The following is a 19768-nucleotide window of genomic DNA, read 5'->3' on the forward strand; positions in this document are numbered from 1 at the left end:
GTAGTTGTGAATTGTACTGTGATAAACATATGTGTGCAGTTGTCTTTTTAATATAATGACTTATTTTCCTTTGGGTGGTTGCCCAGTAGTGAGATTCCTGGATTAAATGGCAGATGTACTTTTAATTCTTTGAGAAATCTCCCTACTGTTAGCCATAAAGGTTGTACTAATTTATTTTCCCACCAGCAGTGTTTAAGCAAAGAATCTAGTGATCTTGGTCTTCTGTATTTCTAACAAACGGCATAACATTAGTCTGAATTAATCCTAGAGAAGGAACAAGTTGTATAAGCCATTCTACTGGGAGTCTCAGGCTCCATTTTGGGATTTTCTCCTAATAGGCTCCTACTGTTCTTCTTAGTGTCAGTCTCTCTCCTTAGGTTTTTATTTTATTTTATTTTATTTATTTGGAGACAGGGTCTCTCTGTCGCCCAGGCTGGAATGCAATGGCACGATCTTGGCTCACTGCAACCTCTGTCTGGAAGGTGCAAGCGATTCTTGTGCCTCAGCCGTCCGAGTAGCTAGAACTACAGACGTGTGCCACCATGTCTAGCTAATTTTTGTATTTTTTGTAGAGACGAGGTTTCACCATGTTGCCCAGGCTGGTCTCGAACTCCTGAGCTCAAGCCATCCACCCCCCTCAACCTCCTAAAGTGCTGGGATTAGAGGCGTGAGCCACTGGGCCTGGCCCACCTTTGCTTCTAATCATCTATCTCCATGCTAAAGGATTGCTTTTCACTTTGAAACTTTCACAGCATTCAAACATAGATGTCGCCTTTGTAGACTTCAGCTGCGAGTGCCATTTTTTCCTACATCAGATTAACTCTGTAACATTAACTCCTTTCAAGTGCCAGAAGAAAATTCCCTCTCTCTTACTGTTTTAGAGATTGCTCACCATATATCTATTTCCTGTTGGAATTTAAATTTACTCTCCCACTCTCACCAACTATGTAGAACAGGTAAGACAAGCATATTGTGAACCCAACGAATGACCAAACATTTCCTAGCCTAGTTCACCTGCACTGCCACCTCCTTCCCCAGGTTCCCTGTTGCATCCAAACTCAGGGGTACCCAGGGGAGTGTCAGAATTCTGGCACTGCAGTTTGTGGAATTACTTTACACAAGTAGAGAAATAGCTTACATAACTTCCTTCAAACTAAGAGGAGAGTTATTTCCTAATGGTGGCCTTCATTTATCATGAGATCACATATGTATGTATGTATATATATATATTTGTTTTCTCATGACCCTTTGAGTATTTGAAAGAAATTTCTAAGTTTTACTAAAAAAGGCTTTGGAAAACAAATCAGAAAATTGGAAGCAGGAGCAAAGGAGTAGTCTTTTTTTTTTGATCCTGACCTTGTTATTTTTCTGGGTTAGATGAAACAGATGTTATTAATAACAACGATCACCACAATAGCTAATATTTACTGAGCACTTAAAGTGCCCCAGGCGTAGTAGCTAGAAATGGTCAGATGAGAAGGCTGGAAGTTTATACCAGATGCCTGGGATTGATCTCTAGTTTTCCTAAGAAATGCTTGAGCTCAACAACACTCTTTGTTCGGATTAGTTTTGTCTAGAGTGCTAGGCGCATATCCTCCTGGCCTAGCAATTGAGGATGAAGAAAAATACTTCTGTTCCTTTGTAGTTATGGCCTTAGGGTTGAACCCCTGTTTAGAAAGTATAAGGAAAGGATGAATGACCACTTTGCTATTAATGAAAAATGTCTCATTTGCTCTGGTTTCATCTCCTTTCTGGGGGGCTGTTGGCTGACGTGGTGAAGGATCTTTTTGCTTATGTATTCTTTTAGGGAGTCCACTATAAAGTAGTTCAGAACCTAGGATGACTGCTGGGAAATCTTTTCTGTATTTAGGACCATGAATGTTTTAATCATGTAATTACTTCAAAATAAAAGTTATTCAGACCTATAAATTAAAATACTACCCTTTCAGCATGGATATTATTCTTTCAGAATGGCAGTTAACATGTTTTCCATGCACCTGTATTTAGACCTTGAAAGGCACGTGAATTAAAGGTTTAGGATTGGCAAGGTGAGTAGTAGTAATCAGGATGTGGTTTAGTTTGAGTGGCAAGAACAATATTTTATACAAGTGAAACCCATACACTTTTATTATTTTACTTTTCATATATAGTATAGGCTCGGGAGTCAACCTCTACCATCTTGCCGTGCGATTTATTACCTTAGTCTGTGGTAAGTTGCTTAATTGCAATCAGCCTCTCTTCACTCATGAATCAATGAAGGTAATAATGGTACCTACTTGATAAAGTTGTTGAGAGAAGGAAATGAATTACCTAAGGGATCTATCACAGGGCCTGGTACATGGAAGACCCTGTGATAGGTCCCTTAGGTAATATGTTTAGGAAAGACTTAACAAATGGCAGTCATTATTATAGAAAATCAGTTATCAGTAGTTTGCTCTCATGGCTGACAAAACCCATTAATCTCATTTATTACAACTTGTAATACATTTTCTTCTCATAATTCTAGGATTTAAATAGGCGATGAGAATTTATGGTTATAAACTTAGTAACATCTGATCTGATGAGCTGTGGTCAGAAAAGGTTGTTGGGAAAAGGACCACAAATATTACTATAAATAGAATGCTACCAGTGCAGGGTAAACAAGTCTTTCCAGTTAGTTTTGTTGGCAAGATGCTTTGTTTTACCTTCTGGTCATTTTATCCTGAAGGTGGAGCAGGTACTGTTTCAGGCTAAACACTTTGCAGTCCCATCTACCACCCTTCTCTAGGTTCTGACTTGGCCTCTAGGTCCTGACTTGGCCTGTCCGTTCTCCTCATGTCCTTGCATTTCATTTGCTGCGGGCATCTCTTACTGGAAGCTTTGGTATTTATTAGGCTCCCTTGTAAAATCCTAAGAACAAAGACAATTGAGTCATCTCAACAGTCCAGCTCCTCACAGAGTCATCAGGATGTTATCAGCCTGTAGGAGTTACTGGAAATAACCATGACTCCCTCTATTTTTATTCCTTTTCCTTCAGTTCCTTTTTTTCTCAATTATAGAAATGGTAATTGCCAGCCATTTCAAAGATAGCAGATAGTACAAAAAATATAAAGAAGATCAAAGCATCGCTAATTTAGCACGCAGCAGCAATCATTATGAAAATTTTGGAGTTTCTCCATTTAGTTGCTTATTATTCTAACATGGCCAGGAACATTCTGTTTGCCTATCAATACGAAAAAATGCTCCTGTTTAATCTTATAAGTATTTCTCCTTATTAAACGGTTTACTTTTTAAAAATTTTTTAAATTTTTATTTTTTGAGGCAGGATCTCAGTGTGTGACCCAGGCTGGAGTGTAGTGGTGTGATCATGGTTCAGTGTAGCTTAGACCTCCCAAGCTCAAGTGATTCTCCCCCCTCAGCCTCCTGAATAGCTGGGACTACAGGTGCACGCCATCAGGACTGGCTAATTTTAAAAAATTTTTTAATAGAGATAGAGTCTCACTATGTTGCTCAGACTGGTCTTGAACTCCTGGGCTCAAGTGATCCTCCCACCTCGGCCTCCCAAAGTGCTGGGATTACAGGGGTGAGCCACTGTACCTCTCCTGCTTACATTAAAAAAACTCCATATCACCTCATCGTATGGTTGTACTATAATTTACTTAATCAGTCTCTCTTTGGACATTTAAGTTGTCCCAGTTTTCTGCTTTTATAAATATGCTGTTATAAATAGGAATGCATTTATAAATAACAATACTGTTATAAATAGGAACATCTGCCCCAAAGAAATAATAAATCTTGGCTGGGCGCGGTGGGTCACACCTGTAATCTCAGCACTTTGGGAGGCCAAGGTGGGCAGATCACGAGGTCAAGAGATGGAGACCATCTGGCTAACATGGTGAAACTCCGTCTCTACTAAAAATACAAAAAAATTAGCTGGGCATGGTGGCGTCTGTAGTCCCAGCTGCTCAGGAGGCTGAGGCAGGAGAATCACTTGAACCCGGGAGGCGGAGGTTGCAGTGAGCCGAGATTGTGCCACTGCACTCCAGCCTGGCAACAGAGCGAAAAGAAATAATAAATCATTGCCAATATTGAAGTTTGTTTATTAAAACATCTTCTTAATAAACAAAGGCTCTTAGTACATATTGCCAGACTTTACCCAGAAAAGTTATATGAATTTTCTTTCCCACCAGCAGTATATGAGAATGTGTCTTTCACTCAACTCTTACAAGCTGGGGCTATTCACCTTAAAATTGTTTATTCTTGGTATGCAAAACATGTTATCTTATTTCACTGTACTTAAATAAAAAATTACTAGTGATGGCCAGGTGCAGTGGCTTACACCTGCAGTCCCAGCACTTTGGGAGGCCGAGGTGGGTGGATTGCTTAAGCCCAGGAGTTCAAAACCAGCCTGGGCAACATGGAGAAATCCCATCTCTACAAAAAATATAAAAATTAGCCAGGCATGGTAGTGTGCGCCTGTGGTCCCAGCTACTTGGGAGCTGAGGCGGGAAGATCAACCTAAGCTCCAGAGGTCAATGATTCAGTGAGCCATAATAGCAACACTGTACTCCAGCCTGGGTGACAGAATGAGACCCTGTCTCAAAAACGCAAAAAAACTAAAAAAACTAGTGATGATGTTGTCCTAATTCCTTTTCTTTTTTTCTTTTTCTTTTCTTGTTTTTTTTTGTTTGAGATGGAGTCTTGCTCTGTTGCCCAGGCTGGAGTGGAATGGCATGATCTCAGCTCACTGCAACTTCCGACTCTCAGGTTCATGTGATTCTCCTGAATCAGCCTCCTGAGTAGCTGGGAATACAGGTACCCACCAACACGCCCAGCTCATTTTTGTATTTTTAGTGGAGACAGGGTTTCACCGTGTTGGTCAGGCTGGTCTTGAACTCCTGACCTCAGGTGATCCTTCTGCCTCAGCCTCCTAAAGTGCTGGGATTACAGGTGTGAGCCACCACGCCTGGCTGTTTTCTGCTGCTATAACAGAGTATCACGGATAAAGTCATTTATAAAGAAAGGAGATTTATTTGGTTCATGGTTCTGGAGGCTGGGAAACCCAAAACCATGGGCTTCCCAAAGGGTCACGTCTGGCCAGGGCCTTCTTGCTGCATCATAACATGTCAGAAGGCATCACATGGCATTCCCACTCTGACAAACCCATTCTCACCTCAATAACAGCATTGATCTATCCACAGCCCTCATGACCTGGTTACCTCTTAAAGGGCCCACTTCTCGACACTGTTAAAATGGCAATTAAATGTCAACATGAGTTTTGGAAGGGACTTTACAACCATAGAAGATGTTGATCACTTTTTTTTTCAAGTATTTTGTGCTTTTTTTTCTGGGAAGTGATAGTGTTTTTATTGTTGAGTTTAAGAAAAATACTGAATTTGGCTTTTTACCTTGTGTCATGTCTGAGTAGACAGTCTACTTTTTCCATTACTGCCAATTTCCTTTATATCTGTTTTAGATTTATCTCTCATGAATTTATGTAAACTCTTTTTGAACCTGTAGGATTTTTTGGTCCTTCAAGCTTCTAGAAGTTTTCCCCTGTGCTACCTTTCAGAGCGTGGGAAACAGTTCCACAGCCAGGTCTGGTTACCTTTTCTTTTGGCACTTTCCCCTCAGACTTTACATTCCTAACCTTTTCTGTTGGTTTTCCTGAGGAGTATCGTTCACCCCAAATTCTACTTGCAGAGGCTGGAAGTACATGAAATACTTCCTGTGATTTGTAGAACTGGATCTCAACGTGAAGGTGAATACATATTAAACATATGTAGATGCCTTTTAAGTGTGTGAGAATAGAAGATAATATTAGAGATTAGGGATTAGTTTATTTCTCCATCCTTAAGCCAAATAATGGTGTTTTACCCCTGAGCTGTGCCTAAGTGGTTGCCAGTCTTTTCCGCACGGTCTTGCTATTGACTGCTTTTCATTGCTTCCACTTCAGTGTGCTCCAGGAAAGGAAACAAGGACAGGCGGAGAATTAGATTGAGATTTAAATCCCAATGTTATAATTTACCTGCTTAATAATCTTGGACAAATAATATGGCCCCAATGGGCCTTTGTTACTTCCTGGAATAAATGTGAGGATTAAGTGGGATCTCGTGATCTGTCTCACTGGCTTGGGATGTAAAGTTGGTCATGCTTTTTAAAATTTGGTAATTAATCATTTGAATCTCTACTTGCCAATAAGGGCAAGAAGTCTGCGATCCTGTATTTGAAATCATCTTTACAAATTGACCGAGAACCTTACTCTTCCCAAGGAAATCTCCTTCCCATCTCCAGCTGGGGAGAAACTTGGAAAAGCCTGACCAGCCCGCTGGTAGGCCCTGGGATCACTGCTGTTGTTTCTGTTGGGACCTTTTGATGCATTGGCCCCACCCAGTCCAGTGGGCCTTTATCCATTGCCACCATGTCCCTTCTGGTCCAGTCCTCGCACACCACATGGCGGTGTCCAAGCCTGGGCTCTCAAGATGACTTCTCTTCAGGTCACATCCATATACTTAGTCATCGTGTCCTGTGGCATCTGTCCGGGGTGACTGGACACAGAGGAACCTGTCATCAGGCAAGAAACCCCTGTCTTTCCGGGTATTAGGACCAGCTGACCTCAGTTGGAAACATCCTAAATCTTTTGAGAAATTCTGATAACACTACATTTTTTTTTTTTTTTTTTTTGAGATGGAGTCTTGCTCTGTCACCCAGGCGGCCAGGCTGGAGTGCAGTGGCAGGATCTCCACTCACTGCAAGCTCTGCCTCCTGGGTTCACGCCATTCTGCCGCATCAGCCTCCCGAGCAGCTGGGACTACAGGCGCCCGCCACCTCGCCCGGCTAATTTTTTGTATTTTTAGTAGAGACAGGGTTTCACCGTGTTAGCCAGGATGGTCTTGATCTCCTGACCTCGTGATCTGCCTGCCTCAGCCTCCCAAAGTGCTGGGATTACAGGTGTGAGCCACCGCGCTCGGCCAACACTACATTTTAAAAGAGGAGTGGCCAAGGTCACCTTTCTCCCTCCCCCAGGAGGCTCCTTAAGGCTGCTATGCATATTTAGCCCCCTCCCGTCTATCAGCACTGAGTACCCAGCAATCACAAAAGTTGCTATCACACTACCTCATCAGGAATGGGGGTGCTTATACCATCCTCATCAGGAATGCAGGTGCTTATACAAACCTTAAATTTGTATAACTAAAAAGGGCCATTCAAGGGATTCTTCCTGGGAACAAAGAAGGTTGATACTTTGGACGGCTGAGGTGGGCGGATCGTGAAGTCAGGAGATCGAGACTATCCTGGCTAACACGGTGAAACCCCATCTCTACTAAAAATACCAAAAATTAGCCGGGTGTGGTGGTGGGTGCCTGTAGTCCCAGTTACTCAGGAGGCTGAGGTGGGAGAATGGCGTGAACCCAGGAGGCGAAGCTTGCAGTGAGCCGAGATCGCACCACTGCACTCCAGCCTGGGTGACAGAGTGAGACTCCGTGTCAAAAAAAAAAAAGAAGGTTGACTAAGGGGCTTTTGGACATTATGTAGACAGACACCCCTGACACCTTCTCTTACTAAATAAGTACATAAAGTTCTGTTTCATCAGACATAGCCACATATGTGTAAAGCACCTACCCCACCTATATTAGTCTGTTTTTATGCTGTGAATTAAGACATACCCAAGACTGGGTAATTTATAAAGGAAAAAGGTTTAACTGACTCGCAGTTCCACATGACTGGGGAGGCCTCACAATCACGGCGGAGGGCGAAGGGGAAGCAAGACACGTCTTAGATGGTGGCAGAAAAGGCAAGAGCATGTGTAGGGGAACTCCTCTTTATCAAACCATCAGAACTTGAGAGACTTATTCACTCTCATGAGAACAGCATGGGAAACACCCGCCCCCTTGATTCAGTGACCTTCCAGCAGGTTCCTCCCATGACACCTGGGAATTATGGGAGCTATAATTCAAGATGAGATTTGGGTGCGGGGGGAACACAGCCAAACCTTATCACCACCTCTGTCACCCCTGAGAAGTGCTCAGAAAATGTTAGCTGTCTCCCTCCTCCCTTCCTCCTCACTGACCACACCTCTGCATCATTCAAGCTGGGAACACCTTGCCTTCCAGAGACCTTTCCCATTCCTCAGTGTCCATTCTCTGCAGGGCTCTGCGTAAATACGCCCTGTGCTGACCCCTTATACACAACCTCCCGGGGAGTTGGATGGCCAGAGCTGCTTTCAGGGTTTGTTTGCCAAAGGCAGTTTATTCTTTTTTCAAATAGTTAGAATTTATTTCACATTTGAATCCAACTTGTGTTTTTATACAGTCAGCATGTCCTGAGCGTTCTGTCATGGAAAAGAATTTGCTCATCCAAGAATAAACAATGCCTAGCTAGTATCCCTCTTGAGACAGGTAGAGGTGTTTATGAAGTGTGCCTTGTTACTAGCCTGTGCCCCACAAATAAACTTTCTGCTGTGAGAAAGGGTGTGGCACCTGCTTTTTCGGAGGTTTAGTTTCACAGAACCATACAGTCCTTGTCGGGTTTTGCCAGTGCCTGCTTAGAACGCACAGAGGGGCCCCGGACACTGTGGTTAGAGGCTGTCCTCAGACCCCATCTCCATTGCAGACCAAGCTCTTTACCACATCCCCTTGCAGGATTCCCACATGTCCCTAGGAGACCCAGGGGTATGTATCTCCAAGTAGACTCTTATCTCCAAAAGCAAGTGACAGCTCCCTTGAATTATTTTGGGTGAAGGAATTGGTTTTCACATGTTTTATGAGGCATAATTAGGTGCCTCATACCATATTATTCTTGCAGGTGTTTAATTATTGAGTTTAGACACAGATTCTAATAGAAATAGAAGAAAAACTGTGACAAATTCTGAAGTTTTCCTGAAATTATTCATAGTCCCTCTTGACATTTCTTCCACCAGCTGTTTTTTTTTTTTTTTTGCTCTAATATTTCCAACAGACATGCTTTGCTAATGCTATGAGGTGTGGCTTTGTTGTTTTTTCCAGAGTTAGCCTTTCTATCTATGCATCCTGGCTCTTTGAAATCCCAACTGAATTTGGAGAAATTATTTCTTGGCATCCACCCTACTTTCCTGGGACACAATGTGATGCTGACGACATAGCCTGGTCACTCCACTTGACAACAAGTTTGTTTGTCTCATCTCACAAACATATTCAGTGGTGAGTAAGAACAGAAGTGGAAAGCCTTACTTACTGCAGTTTATTATATGTTTCATGCCCGTGATAATTACTTTTATAATGCCACTTGTGAAAAAATTGATCAGATTAGGATGAATCACCTTGCTGGCCAACAGTTATTGGAATGATTCTCCACGTGTGACTTCGTTGCACTATTACAAAATGTGGCAGGATAGACCTGCCCAGCCATTGTTGCCGGTGTTCATTTGTAATGCTGCCTTAAGGAGATGAGGACATGAGAGCCAATTGTTCCAGCAGCTCAGCCTGCCCTGCCAACAGTTCAGAGGAGGAGCTGCCAGTGGGACTGGAGGTGCATGGAAACCTGGAGCTCGTTTTCACAGTGGTGTCCACTGTGATGATGGGGCTGCTTATGTTCTCTTTGGGATGCTCTGTGGAGATCCGGAAGCTGTGGTCGCACATCAGGAGACCCTGGGGCATTGCTGTGGGACTGCTCTGCCAGTTTGGGCTCATGCCTTTCACAGCTTATCTCCTGGCCATCAGCTTTTCTCTGAAGCCAGTCCAAGCTATTGCTGTTCTCATCATGGGCTGCTGCCCGGGGGGCACCATCTCTAACATTTTCACCTTCTGGGTTGATGGAGATATGGATCTCAGGTAAGTAACCCCAGGGAAGCTTAGTAGTCTGCCTCTTATCCTGCCTGGGGGGAATAACTGACACTCTTGTGTTAAACACTCTTCCAATCTTGTGGTAGAGATTTTACTGGGAAATGTTACAAATATCACAGAGACTTGTTCAGCCATGGGTGGGCTTTATTTTCAGTGCTCAACATTTACTTTGCTGGTCATCATTTGCTTTATTGGCTGTTCTGAGCAGTGGGATATGTTTCCTATGTGATAGTGGAGGCCGGTCTCCACCTCACCCAGTGGCCCTTCCTAAGCTTGAGCTCATTCTTACCTACACTGGCCTCTTTAGCAACTCCCAGGACTTAAGCCAAGAATCCCAAGAAGCTAATGATTGTGATTTGGTAGCAGCCGTTGTGGCTGTGGTGGCATGGTCAGAATGAGACTCCCGTAGCTCCAGTCAGTGATGCCTGAGCACCTACTTTAGGAAAGAAGCACTTTAGAGGACTGGATAAAGGAGCTTTAGGGGCACCTGGTGGCCATATCCAGCTTTAAGTGCTGGGATGGCCTGTTGATTTGACTTCAGGAGCAGCGCAAAGGCTCTCAGGACTAAAATAGTTCTTTCTTGTTGCTTTGCAGATGGTTAACATCATCACTAGATTCGCATTCTTTCCCTTTAAGCCAGTGACCTTATTCCCAATTATGGTGTAGAGAAATACCTCTGGGAGACATTAAGCCTTGTCCCTTATTTACACTTTAATGAGGCTGAATTAGTCACACGCTTTTCTGGATTACATGTTTTGATGGGGGGAAAAAAGAGCATTTGAGGAAAGAGTAGAGGGATCAGCACTGGAAAAAGAACTAAAATCAATGGTCTCTCGAGACTCTTTGCTTACATATGAACATACCGTTTCACCTCCTGCCCTGGGGAAGAACTGCTTATAAATTTAAGTCTTTGTTTCATGTGTATGTCATTTAGTTGAGATTTACTCTACCATGAATGGATGAATAAGAGGTAATGACTGAGCTGGGAGTTGACATCAGTGAGAGTCAGCTGCAGGTATGGGTTTCCAGTTTCCCGCATGTGCTGAATGTTTAGCGTATGGTACATATTTCACCTATAAATTTTAATGGGCTCATACCATGCAGAATAGGAACTAACTTTCCTGCTTTCCTGTGGCAGTGTTATTGGTTGCCCACTTATGAGAGATTTGAAAAAAAAATAACTTGATGAATTTTGTGTTTTACCTTAATGGTAAAAGCCATTAATATTCATTGCTAATTCAAATTCAATAAAGTTCACTATTTAACTGGGAAATGATAGCTATTCTTTGCATGAAGTTCATAAATCAGAGATAAATTCCAGGACCTAAAAGTTTTTGGAAGGAAAAAGGAAACTAATATCTATTAAGTACTCTATAGGCATGGGATAGATGCTTTCATGCTTATTTTCTTCTTGGGGCTCATAATAACCTTGTCAATGGCCTTTTATTATTCTGAATTCTACAGCTGAGAAAATTGTGATTCTGGTTGGTTAAGTAGCTTGCCAAATGCTACAAACCAGTATGGCAGAACTCAGATTTGAATTCACATCTGTTTTACATCAGTCTGCAGTTTAGATACATTTCCCCCATGACATTTAGCAACACAACTAGATCTTCTGTTTTGAGTAGCAGCATAAATCTTCAGTGTTCTCAAACACTTGTGTTCTGGGAAAGAGAACATTTATTACCTTAATCTCTTATTAGTCAATGTTGTCATAAAAACACCAATGTATAGGAAATCTATGAAAGATAAAGCTAATTTTACTTTCTTTTGCCAACTCTATCTTTAATTCACCTTTAACTTTGTTCAAATTATTTAACCTATCTAAGCCTTATCTCATCATTGGCAAAATGGGGTTAAATTTACCTGTTTCTCACAGGACTGTATAGATATGTACACACACTCACACACACACATATAGATAATAGTTTGGGGTGGAGTTTTTCTCTTGTCACCCAGGCTGGAGTGCAATGGTGTGATCTTGGCTCACTGCAACCTCCACCTCCTGGGTTCAAGCAATTCTCCTGCCTCAGCCTCCTGAGTAGCTGGGAATACAGGTACCTGCCACCATGCCCAGCTAATTTTTGTATTTTTAGTAGAGATGGGGTTTCGCCATGTTGGCCAGGCTATTCTCAAACTGCTTACCTCAGGTGATCCTCTCGTCTCGGCCTCCCAAAGTGTTGGGATTACAGGCGTGAGCCACGGCACCTGGCTGACACAAGACTATATTTTATGAAGGAAATATATACTTGTGTGTGTGTGTTTGTGTGTGTGTATTCAGGGTGCCAGGCACATAGTAGCTGTGCAACAAATATTATCTATTTCCTCTTTTCTTTCTAAATTTTGATTTTGAATCTTACCAACAAAACTCAAAAAACAAAAACTAAATATTAGATTTTTAGAAGCTTATAGGTACAAAAGTAATAAAATCAATTTTCAGTAGAAACTCAAATAGGAGAAAATCCTGTCCAGTGTGAAACAATATCCAAGTGATTATATTTCTTCATAATTGATTACCAACAAAAATCAATTTTAAGCAAAACTCAGTGGATCGTCATTGATAGGAGTTTTATCTGCTTTTAATGCTGGATAAAATCCAAGAGCGTTTAGCACAACATCTTCATTTGACACATGAAGAAGTGGAGACTGAGCTCCCTGCGGATGCCCCTGAGTATGTTTCTCATGCCTTTACTCCGGCTTCACGCAGTGCACTTGCAGTTCTCCATGTGTTCACCCCACACAGGCATTTCAGAATCCATTGATTTGAACCGGTTTGTGTGTTCTGCAAATGAGATGATTGATGACACCCATCCTCTTGCAGTTGCCTGGGCTTGTCATCTTAGCCTTGCCCTGTGACTACCCTCATTCTCACCATGGCCACTCAATCCACTGCCAAGCCCTGTAGCCCCTCCTCTTGCTGTGTTGCTCACAGTTCTTGCTTCCTGTCGGTCTCCACTAAAACTTCCTCAGGTCAGGCCCTCACAATTTCTTTCTTGACTAATTGTATTTTCACAGCAATGAAAGTGCTGTTCTCTGCACCTTTAATCTCTCCATTACGGCTTTGTAGTAAGTGGATAAGGCAGGCTCTGATACCAGATTGGCTATATTCAAATCCTGACCTTGGGCCTCTTCTCTGTAACTGGAAATCATAACATTACTTGCATGGTACTGTGAGGAGAAAACAAACATGTTATACATACAAAGTCTTCTCAACACCTACTAAATTGGTAGAAACTACTAAGCTGGTTTACTTTATTTCTCCAGGTTCTTTTGTTCCACTAGCCACCTTAAGAACAATGGGTTTTAGTCAACATGGGCTGCTTATAGTTCTCTGAACATATCCCACACTCTTCCAGCTTTCTTTTGCCCATGTTGTTCCCACAGTCTGCAATGCCAACTGACCTTGTTCTGTCTCCTCCAGTCATGATGTTGTCCTTCCTTATAACTATTCTAGAAAGCAGTTGGCTTACATGTATGAAGAGCCTTAAAAATTATCCTGCCTCTGGGCCGAGTTTGGCTGATCATGGCTGGGTTCTTTTACATACTGGGGAGTTGGTTAAATGTAAACTTGTGTCGGGTGGTGAGATGGTTTGGCTCTGTGTCTCCACCCCATTCCTATTTGTCGAGGGAGGGGCCTGTAATCCCCAAATGTCAAGGGAGGGAGGTGATCGGATCATGGGGATGGTTTCCCCCATGCTGTTCTCATGATAGTGAGTGATGGTTTTATAAGTGTTTGGAAGTTCCTCCTTTGTTCTTCTCTCTCCTGCTGCCTTGTGAAGAAGGTCCTTGCTTCCCCTTCACCTTCTGCCATGTTTGTAAGTTTCCTGAGGCCTCCCCAGCCATGTGGAACTGTGAGTCAATCAAATCCCTTTCCTTTATAAATTACCCTGTCTTGGGTATTTCCAGCAGTGTGAAAATGGACTAATGCAGGTGACTTCAACCTGGAGAACTGGGCTCTCTTACTACATGATCTCTCATTTTCTAGTAGATGAGCCTAGACCTAATCATATGGCAGCAGCAGGGTTCTCAGAAAGGCAAAGCAGAAAAGGTCTTTTGAAGTGTTGGCTTTAAACCAGATCCTCATCCTTCTTCCACATTCCATTGGCCAATGCAGATTGCAAGGCCAGTCCAGCTTCATGGATTAGGAAAGTAGATTTTGCCTCTTGAGGTGCTGAGCTTCCAAGTCACATTACAGCAGACTCGGATAAGGGAGGGGTGAAGAATAGGTGGTATTTTTTTCCCCAATATATCCTGCTAGAGATAGACAGAATTCCTACCTTTGAGGGTAGGATATGAAAATTAAGATCTGGCAGTACGGTGTAGTAGTTAAGTGCTCTGGAAACAGCAAGCAGACCTGTCACTTACTGACTGGATCCTCTCAGCAGATTATGCACATTCTCTGTGCTTTACTTGCCTCATTTCTAAAATGAGAAGCGTTCCTACATCACGAGCTGTTGAGAGGACTGAATGAGTTAATATATCTAAAGTGTTTAGAATCTCACCTGGCATAAAATGTGATATGAACTGTTATTATTATATAAGGCAGGCAAAAGAACATCGTGTCCTGGGGTCTGTGTTTTAATCTCTGCTCTAGGAGCTGTATGCCTAACCCTAACCCTATATATAATGATATATCATACTATATATATGTCATTTTTTATCTACTCATCCATCAATGGACAATTGAATTGTTTCCACTTTTTGGCAATTGTGAATAATGCTGTTGAGTCTCAGCTTTCATTTCCCTTGAGTGTATGCTTAAGAGTGGATCTGAGGTTAAATATTAAGTATTTTGTGACTGTAGGAAAAGCAAAGCAAAATATGAAGTCCAAATGTCCCCCTTCCCCTACCCTAGTTTCTCCTGAAACTACTGCCCAGAGATGTTTCTCCTGTCTGTCCCCATAATTCGAATTATGTAACTCTTCCTTATCATCTGTTGGAAAGCATTGCAATAGCTGGGCTACTTGTCTGCCTCACCTACTATGTCTGTAACTCCTGGAAGGCTTGCTCATCTTTGTATGTGCAGTGCCAGCCTGGTAGTGGTAGGCACTCAGTAAACATGAGTGAATGAGTGAATGACAATTTCTGATTGCCTGTGTGTATTACAAAAACTACTCCTTGAAAGAGGTCCAGGCCAGGCATGGTGGCTCACACCTGTAATCCCAGCATTTTGGGAGGCCGAGGTAGGCAGATCACTTGAGGTCAGGAGCTTGAGGCAAGCCTGGACAACGTGGTGAAACCTAATCTCTACTAAAAATACAAAATTAGCCAGGTGTGGTGACGCGTGTCTATAATCCCAGCTACTCAGGAGACTGAGGCAGGAGAAACGCTTGGACCCAGGAGGCAGAGGTTGCTGTGAGCCGAGATCACACCACTGCACTCCAGCCTGGGCAAGTGACAGACTGAGACAAAAAAAAAAAAAAAAAAAAGAAAAAAGAAAAGAAAAGAAAAGGAAGAAAGAAAGAAAGAAAGAAAAAAAAAGAGGTGTCCATTTATTGATGCAACTTACGATCAGGACATCTCTCACTTTCTTTTCTTTTTTTTGTTTTTTTTTTTTGAGACAGGGTCTTACTCTGTCATCAGGCTGGAGTGCAGTGGTACAATCATGGCTCACTGAAGTCTTGGCCTTCTGGGGTCAAGTGATCCTCTCACCTCAGCCTCCTGAGCAGCGCAGCTGGGACTACAGGCATACGCCATCATGCCCAGCTAATTTTTTATTTTTTATTATAGAGACGAGGTCTCACTATGTTGCCCAGGCCGGTCTTGAACTCCTGGGCTCAAGTGATCCTCCCACCTAGGGCTTCCAAAGTGCTGGGATTACAAGTGTGGGCCACTACGCCTGGCCTCCCACTATCTTTATTTGAGAACTTTTGATATATACAAGAGGCCCATTCTTCCCTAAGGATGTATTTATGTCCTCAGCTGCAGATAAAGGATTCTGACCACTGGTGGTGGTGGAGCCTGTGGAGCTCAGTGGCCAACTTTGACCTTTGAACTTTAAAGAAGTTATGGGTCCTTCAGGAGAGAACCTGGAAATAGAACTTCAAATTGTTCAGCTCTGTCTGACGTGTCTTGGTGGAAAACTGAAGGTCCTCTGCATTTAAGGCTTTGGAGACAGAACTGAGACTGAATCCATGAGACTTCATGCAACCTTCCATGTCTCTATGTACTTTCGTTTCCTTATCTACACAATGAAAATAATACCCACACATAGAGTTATAGTGTAAATGAAAAGAGAAAATATATGTAAAAGCATGAGGTGTAACACCCAGCACATAGTGCTCAATAAATACTCGTTGTTATTGGAAGGCAGCAAACAAGGATAACATTTATATCAAGGGATGGAAAATCAGGCCTTGAGCTCTATTCTAGGGTCAAATCTGCTGGTATGATCTTATAGCTCACTCCGCGTTCATCTGGTTAGCTGGATAATTTTTTATTTATTTCAGTCGGAAAGCAAGTGTATACTTTTTTTTTTTTTTTTTGAGATGGAGTCTCGCTTTGATGCCCAGGCTGGAGTGCAGTGGCGCGATCTCAGCTCACTGCAAACTCCGCCTCCCAGGTTCACGCCATTCTCCTGCCTCAGCCTCCCGAGTAGCTGGGACTACAGGCGCCTGCCAATACGCCTGGCTAATTTTTTGTATTTTTTTTTTTAGTAGAGACGGGGTTTCACCGTGTTAGCCAGGATGGTCTCGATCTCCTGACCTCATGATCCGCCCGTCTCGGCCTCCCAGAGTGTTGGGTTTACAGGTGTGAGCCACCGCGCCTGGCCACAAGTATATACTTTCATAGTTTCATAGTTTGAGAGTCAGAGTTCCTGATTTTATGGGATTTTTGAAATTAAAACAATGTACGAATAACTTAATCTCCAATTGCAAAATGTTAGTGACACTGCATTTTAATGTAATGTGTATATATGTAATTTCCCTGCTTTAAGGTAGGGTTCAAGACTTACCTGTTTGTCTAGACTTGCTGAATCTGTCTCATTATTTTCTGTAATAGTTTGGAGATGATGATGCTATTCTTCTTAATGCAAGTGGGATCTTGTTATACTGAAGTTAGATTTTGCCAAAAATTTTCCTATACGTGAAAAGTCAAGAGATCTACTTAGCCACATCCTCTGTTTATGCTACATTGGAATTTCATGGCTAAAAATACAAGGCGTGACTTTCAACTATGCTCACAGGCATTCACTCTGTACTTTTCCAGCCTTGCTGGTTTTGTAACAGTTAGGAGAGCACCAGGATCACCTCTTGCCATCCTTGACCAATATCATGATCACCATGGGCTTGAAAATTGAATAAAGATGGAAGCAATCACATAGGTAATCAAGGACATAGAATCAGTCTGATATAAATCTCACTTTGCTTCCCATAATCATGAATCTTACCTTTCTGCTGTTTGAGCCAAAGACATTCAGTAGAGAAATGTTGTGCTGGTTCTCCAGAAGTTCAAGAGATAAGTGATGTAATATGGAATTCCATTCAGGACTTGGTAATATGGACTGTCAAGGAATGTAGCACTATCGTAGACTAAGAAGTTGGAAAAAACTTTCCAAACATCCTCTTTGTGGATACAGAGGTCTCAGAGCTGTGGCAAACTGCTATTTTTCTTTTAAATTGCCCACCAGTCAGGAAGAAGTCTTTGCTTAAAGTAAGCATTCTTAATAGGATAAAGTAATTCGGGTTTCATATGGAATAAAATATATGCAAGAACTGCTAAGACAAGTTTGAAAAGGAAATTTATGTGGAGGTATTTGCCCTACCATATATGAAAACCTTCTAATTAGTCTAGTATTTGTTCAGGGAAAAATAAAGTTATTTATCAATGAGCTAGAATAGAATTTCCAGAAAATATTTTGTATACAATTGGCCATTTAATATATGATGAAGGTGACACTTCAGTATAGTGGAAAATGGTTTATTTTAGTAAATTATATTGACACACTTGCATCTCAATATATTAATAGAAAAATAGATTAGTCTTATACCTGTTACCATGTAAAATATAAATTTTAAGTGAATTGAAAATATAAGTATAAAAGTAAAAAGTAGAAGGCAATATTTGAATGCCCTCAGATCAGGGTACGTCTTTAAGATAAGAAACTGAGAAGCCTTTAAAAAAACAGCTTTGACTATATAAATGTTAATTATAGCAAGTCATAAGCAAAGTCAAAGATACACACCATGCTTGGGAAAAATACTTGTATTATTCATGATAATATGATGGGAAAAATACTTGTATTATTCATGATAATATGAGTCCTAATTTTAAAAGAACTCCTACAAATTGAGAAGAAGTCTGACAAGCAGGATTGTTTAGAGAGGAGGACACAGAAGAAGCCACTTGACATGAAAGAAAGCACAACCTGATAGAATCCAGAGTGGAGGCCGGGCGTGGTGGCTCACGCCTGTAATCCCAGCACTTTGGGAGGCTGAGGTGGGTGGATCACCTGAGGTCTGGAGTTCGAGACCAGCCTAGCCAACATGGGAAAACCCTGTCTTTACTAAAAAAAAAAAAAAAAAAAAAATTAGGTGTGGTGGTGGGTGCCTGTAATCCCACCTACTCGGGAGGCTGGGGCAGAGAGAATTGCTTGAACCTGGGAGGTGGAGGTTGCAGTGAGCCAAGATCACGCCACTGCACTCCAGTCTGAGTGACAGAGTGAGACTCCATCTCAAAAAAAAAAAAAAAAGAAGAGTGTAACAAGAGTGAGATCAATTTTTCAATGCTGGCATGACAATTAGAAGGGACTGATCATATCCAGAGTAGGCAAGATTGTGAAATTTAGCAATCTTTTTGGAAAGTAATCTGGAGGTATGTATTAAATCAAAAAACACAGACTTTTACATAGCAATTCTGCCTTGGGGAATTCACAGAAAGAAAAGAATCATTTCAAGTGAAATATGTATAAGAGTGTTTATTATAACATTATTTATAATGGCAAAAACTAAAAGCAACTGACCTACTGTTAATGAAGTGATTGAAGAAATTATGGCATATTTAGATTATGGCATACTTTGCAGTTCTTTAAAAGAATAAGTTTAAATGTACTGATCTGAGAGGATGTCTGTGATAGATGAAGTGGGGAAAAAAGCAACCAAGCTGCCGAGTGAGGTATATTATAAGGCTCCTTTTTTTGTTTTTAGAGACAGGGCCTCCTTCTCTCCCCAAGGCTGGAGTGTTGTGGTGTGATCATAGCTCACTGCAGCCTCAAACTCCTGAGCTGAAGCCATCCTTCTGCCTCACCCTCCCAAGTAGCTGGGACTATAGGTGTGTACCACCACATTCAGCTAATTTTTGTACTTTTTGTTGTTGTTGTTGTTGTTTTTGCAGAGACCAGGGTTTCTCTATGTTGCTCAGGCTGCTCTTAAACTCCTGGTCTCAAGCAATCCTACCAATTCAGCCTCCCAAATTGCTGGAATTATAGGCGTGAGGCACTGCACCTGGTCTGGTTCCTTTAAAAAGAAAAATGATGAAAGAAAAAAGTCCTATTGATTTAACAAACAATCATGAAATAAATGGACTGCTTAAAAGAAAAATAAAAGAGCAGAAGGATGTATACACATAATTGTAAGTTATCTAAGTCTGGATCTGAAAGGAGCACCGATCAGCTAAATATTTGCTTCTTAAAATTTTACTTGCTTTTGTCCTGGAAGAGCATTTTTTTTTTTTTTTTTTTAAGACAGAGTCTCACTCTGTCACCCAGGCTGGAGTTCAGTGGCATGATCTCGGCTCACTGCAACTTCCATCTTCCAGGCTCAAGCAATTCTCCTGCCTCAGCCTTCGGAGTAGCTGGAATTACAGGCGTGTGCTGCCACGCCCGGCTAATTTCTGTATTTTTAGTAGAGACGGGGTTTCACCATGTTGGCCAAGCTGGTCTCAAACTCCTGATCTCAGGTAATCCGCACGCCTTGGCCTCCCAAAGTGCTAGGATTACAGGTATGAGCCACCATGCCCTGCTGGAAGAGCAT

General features: G+C 41.9%; 1 protein-coding gene across 2 annotated transcripts in view; it reads left to right on the forward strand.

Moving 5' to 3' along the window:
* Positions 1-8917: 8917 nt before the first annotated feature.
* The window catches only part of SLC10A6 (solute carrier family 10 member 6), a 39631-nt gene continuing 28780 nt past the window's right edge, over positions 8918-19768 (forward strand). Inside the window, exon 1 of one of the 2 annotated variants that reach the window (XM_033214168.1) lies at positions 8918-9785. In XM_033214168.1, the coding sequence (XP_033070059.1) occupies positions 9409-9785 (377 nt within the window). In that variant the 5' untranslated portion in view covers positions 8918-9408. The remainder of the gene's footprint in view (positions 9786-19768) is intronic. The other variant, XM_033214167.1, reaches the window with a different exon arrangement.

Source organism: Trachypithecus francoisi, unplaced genomic scaffold, assembly GCF_009764315.1.
Source record: "Trachypithecus francoisi isolate TF-2019V2 unplaced genomic scaffold, Tfra_2.0 Lachesis_group1, whole genome shotgun sequence".
Classification (NCBI taxonomy): domain Eukaryota; kingdom Metazoa; phylum Chordata; class Mammalia; order Primates; family Cercopithecidae; genus Trachypithecus; species Trachypithecus francoisi.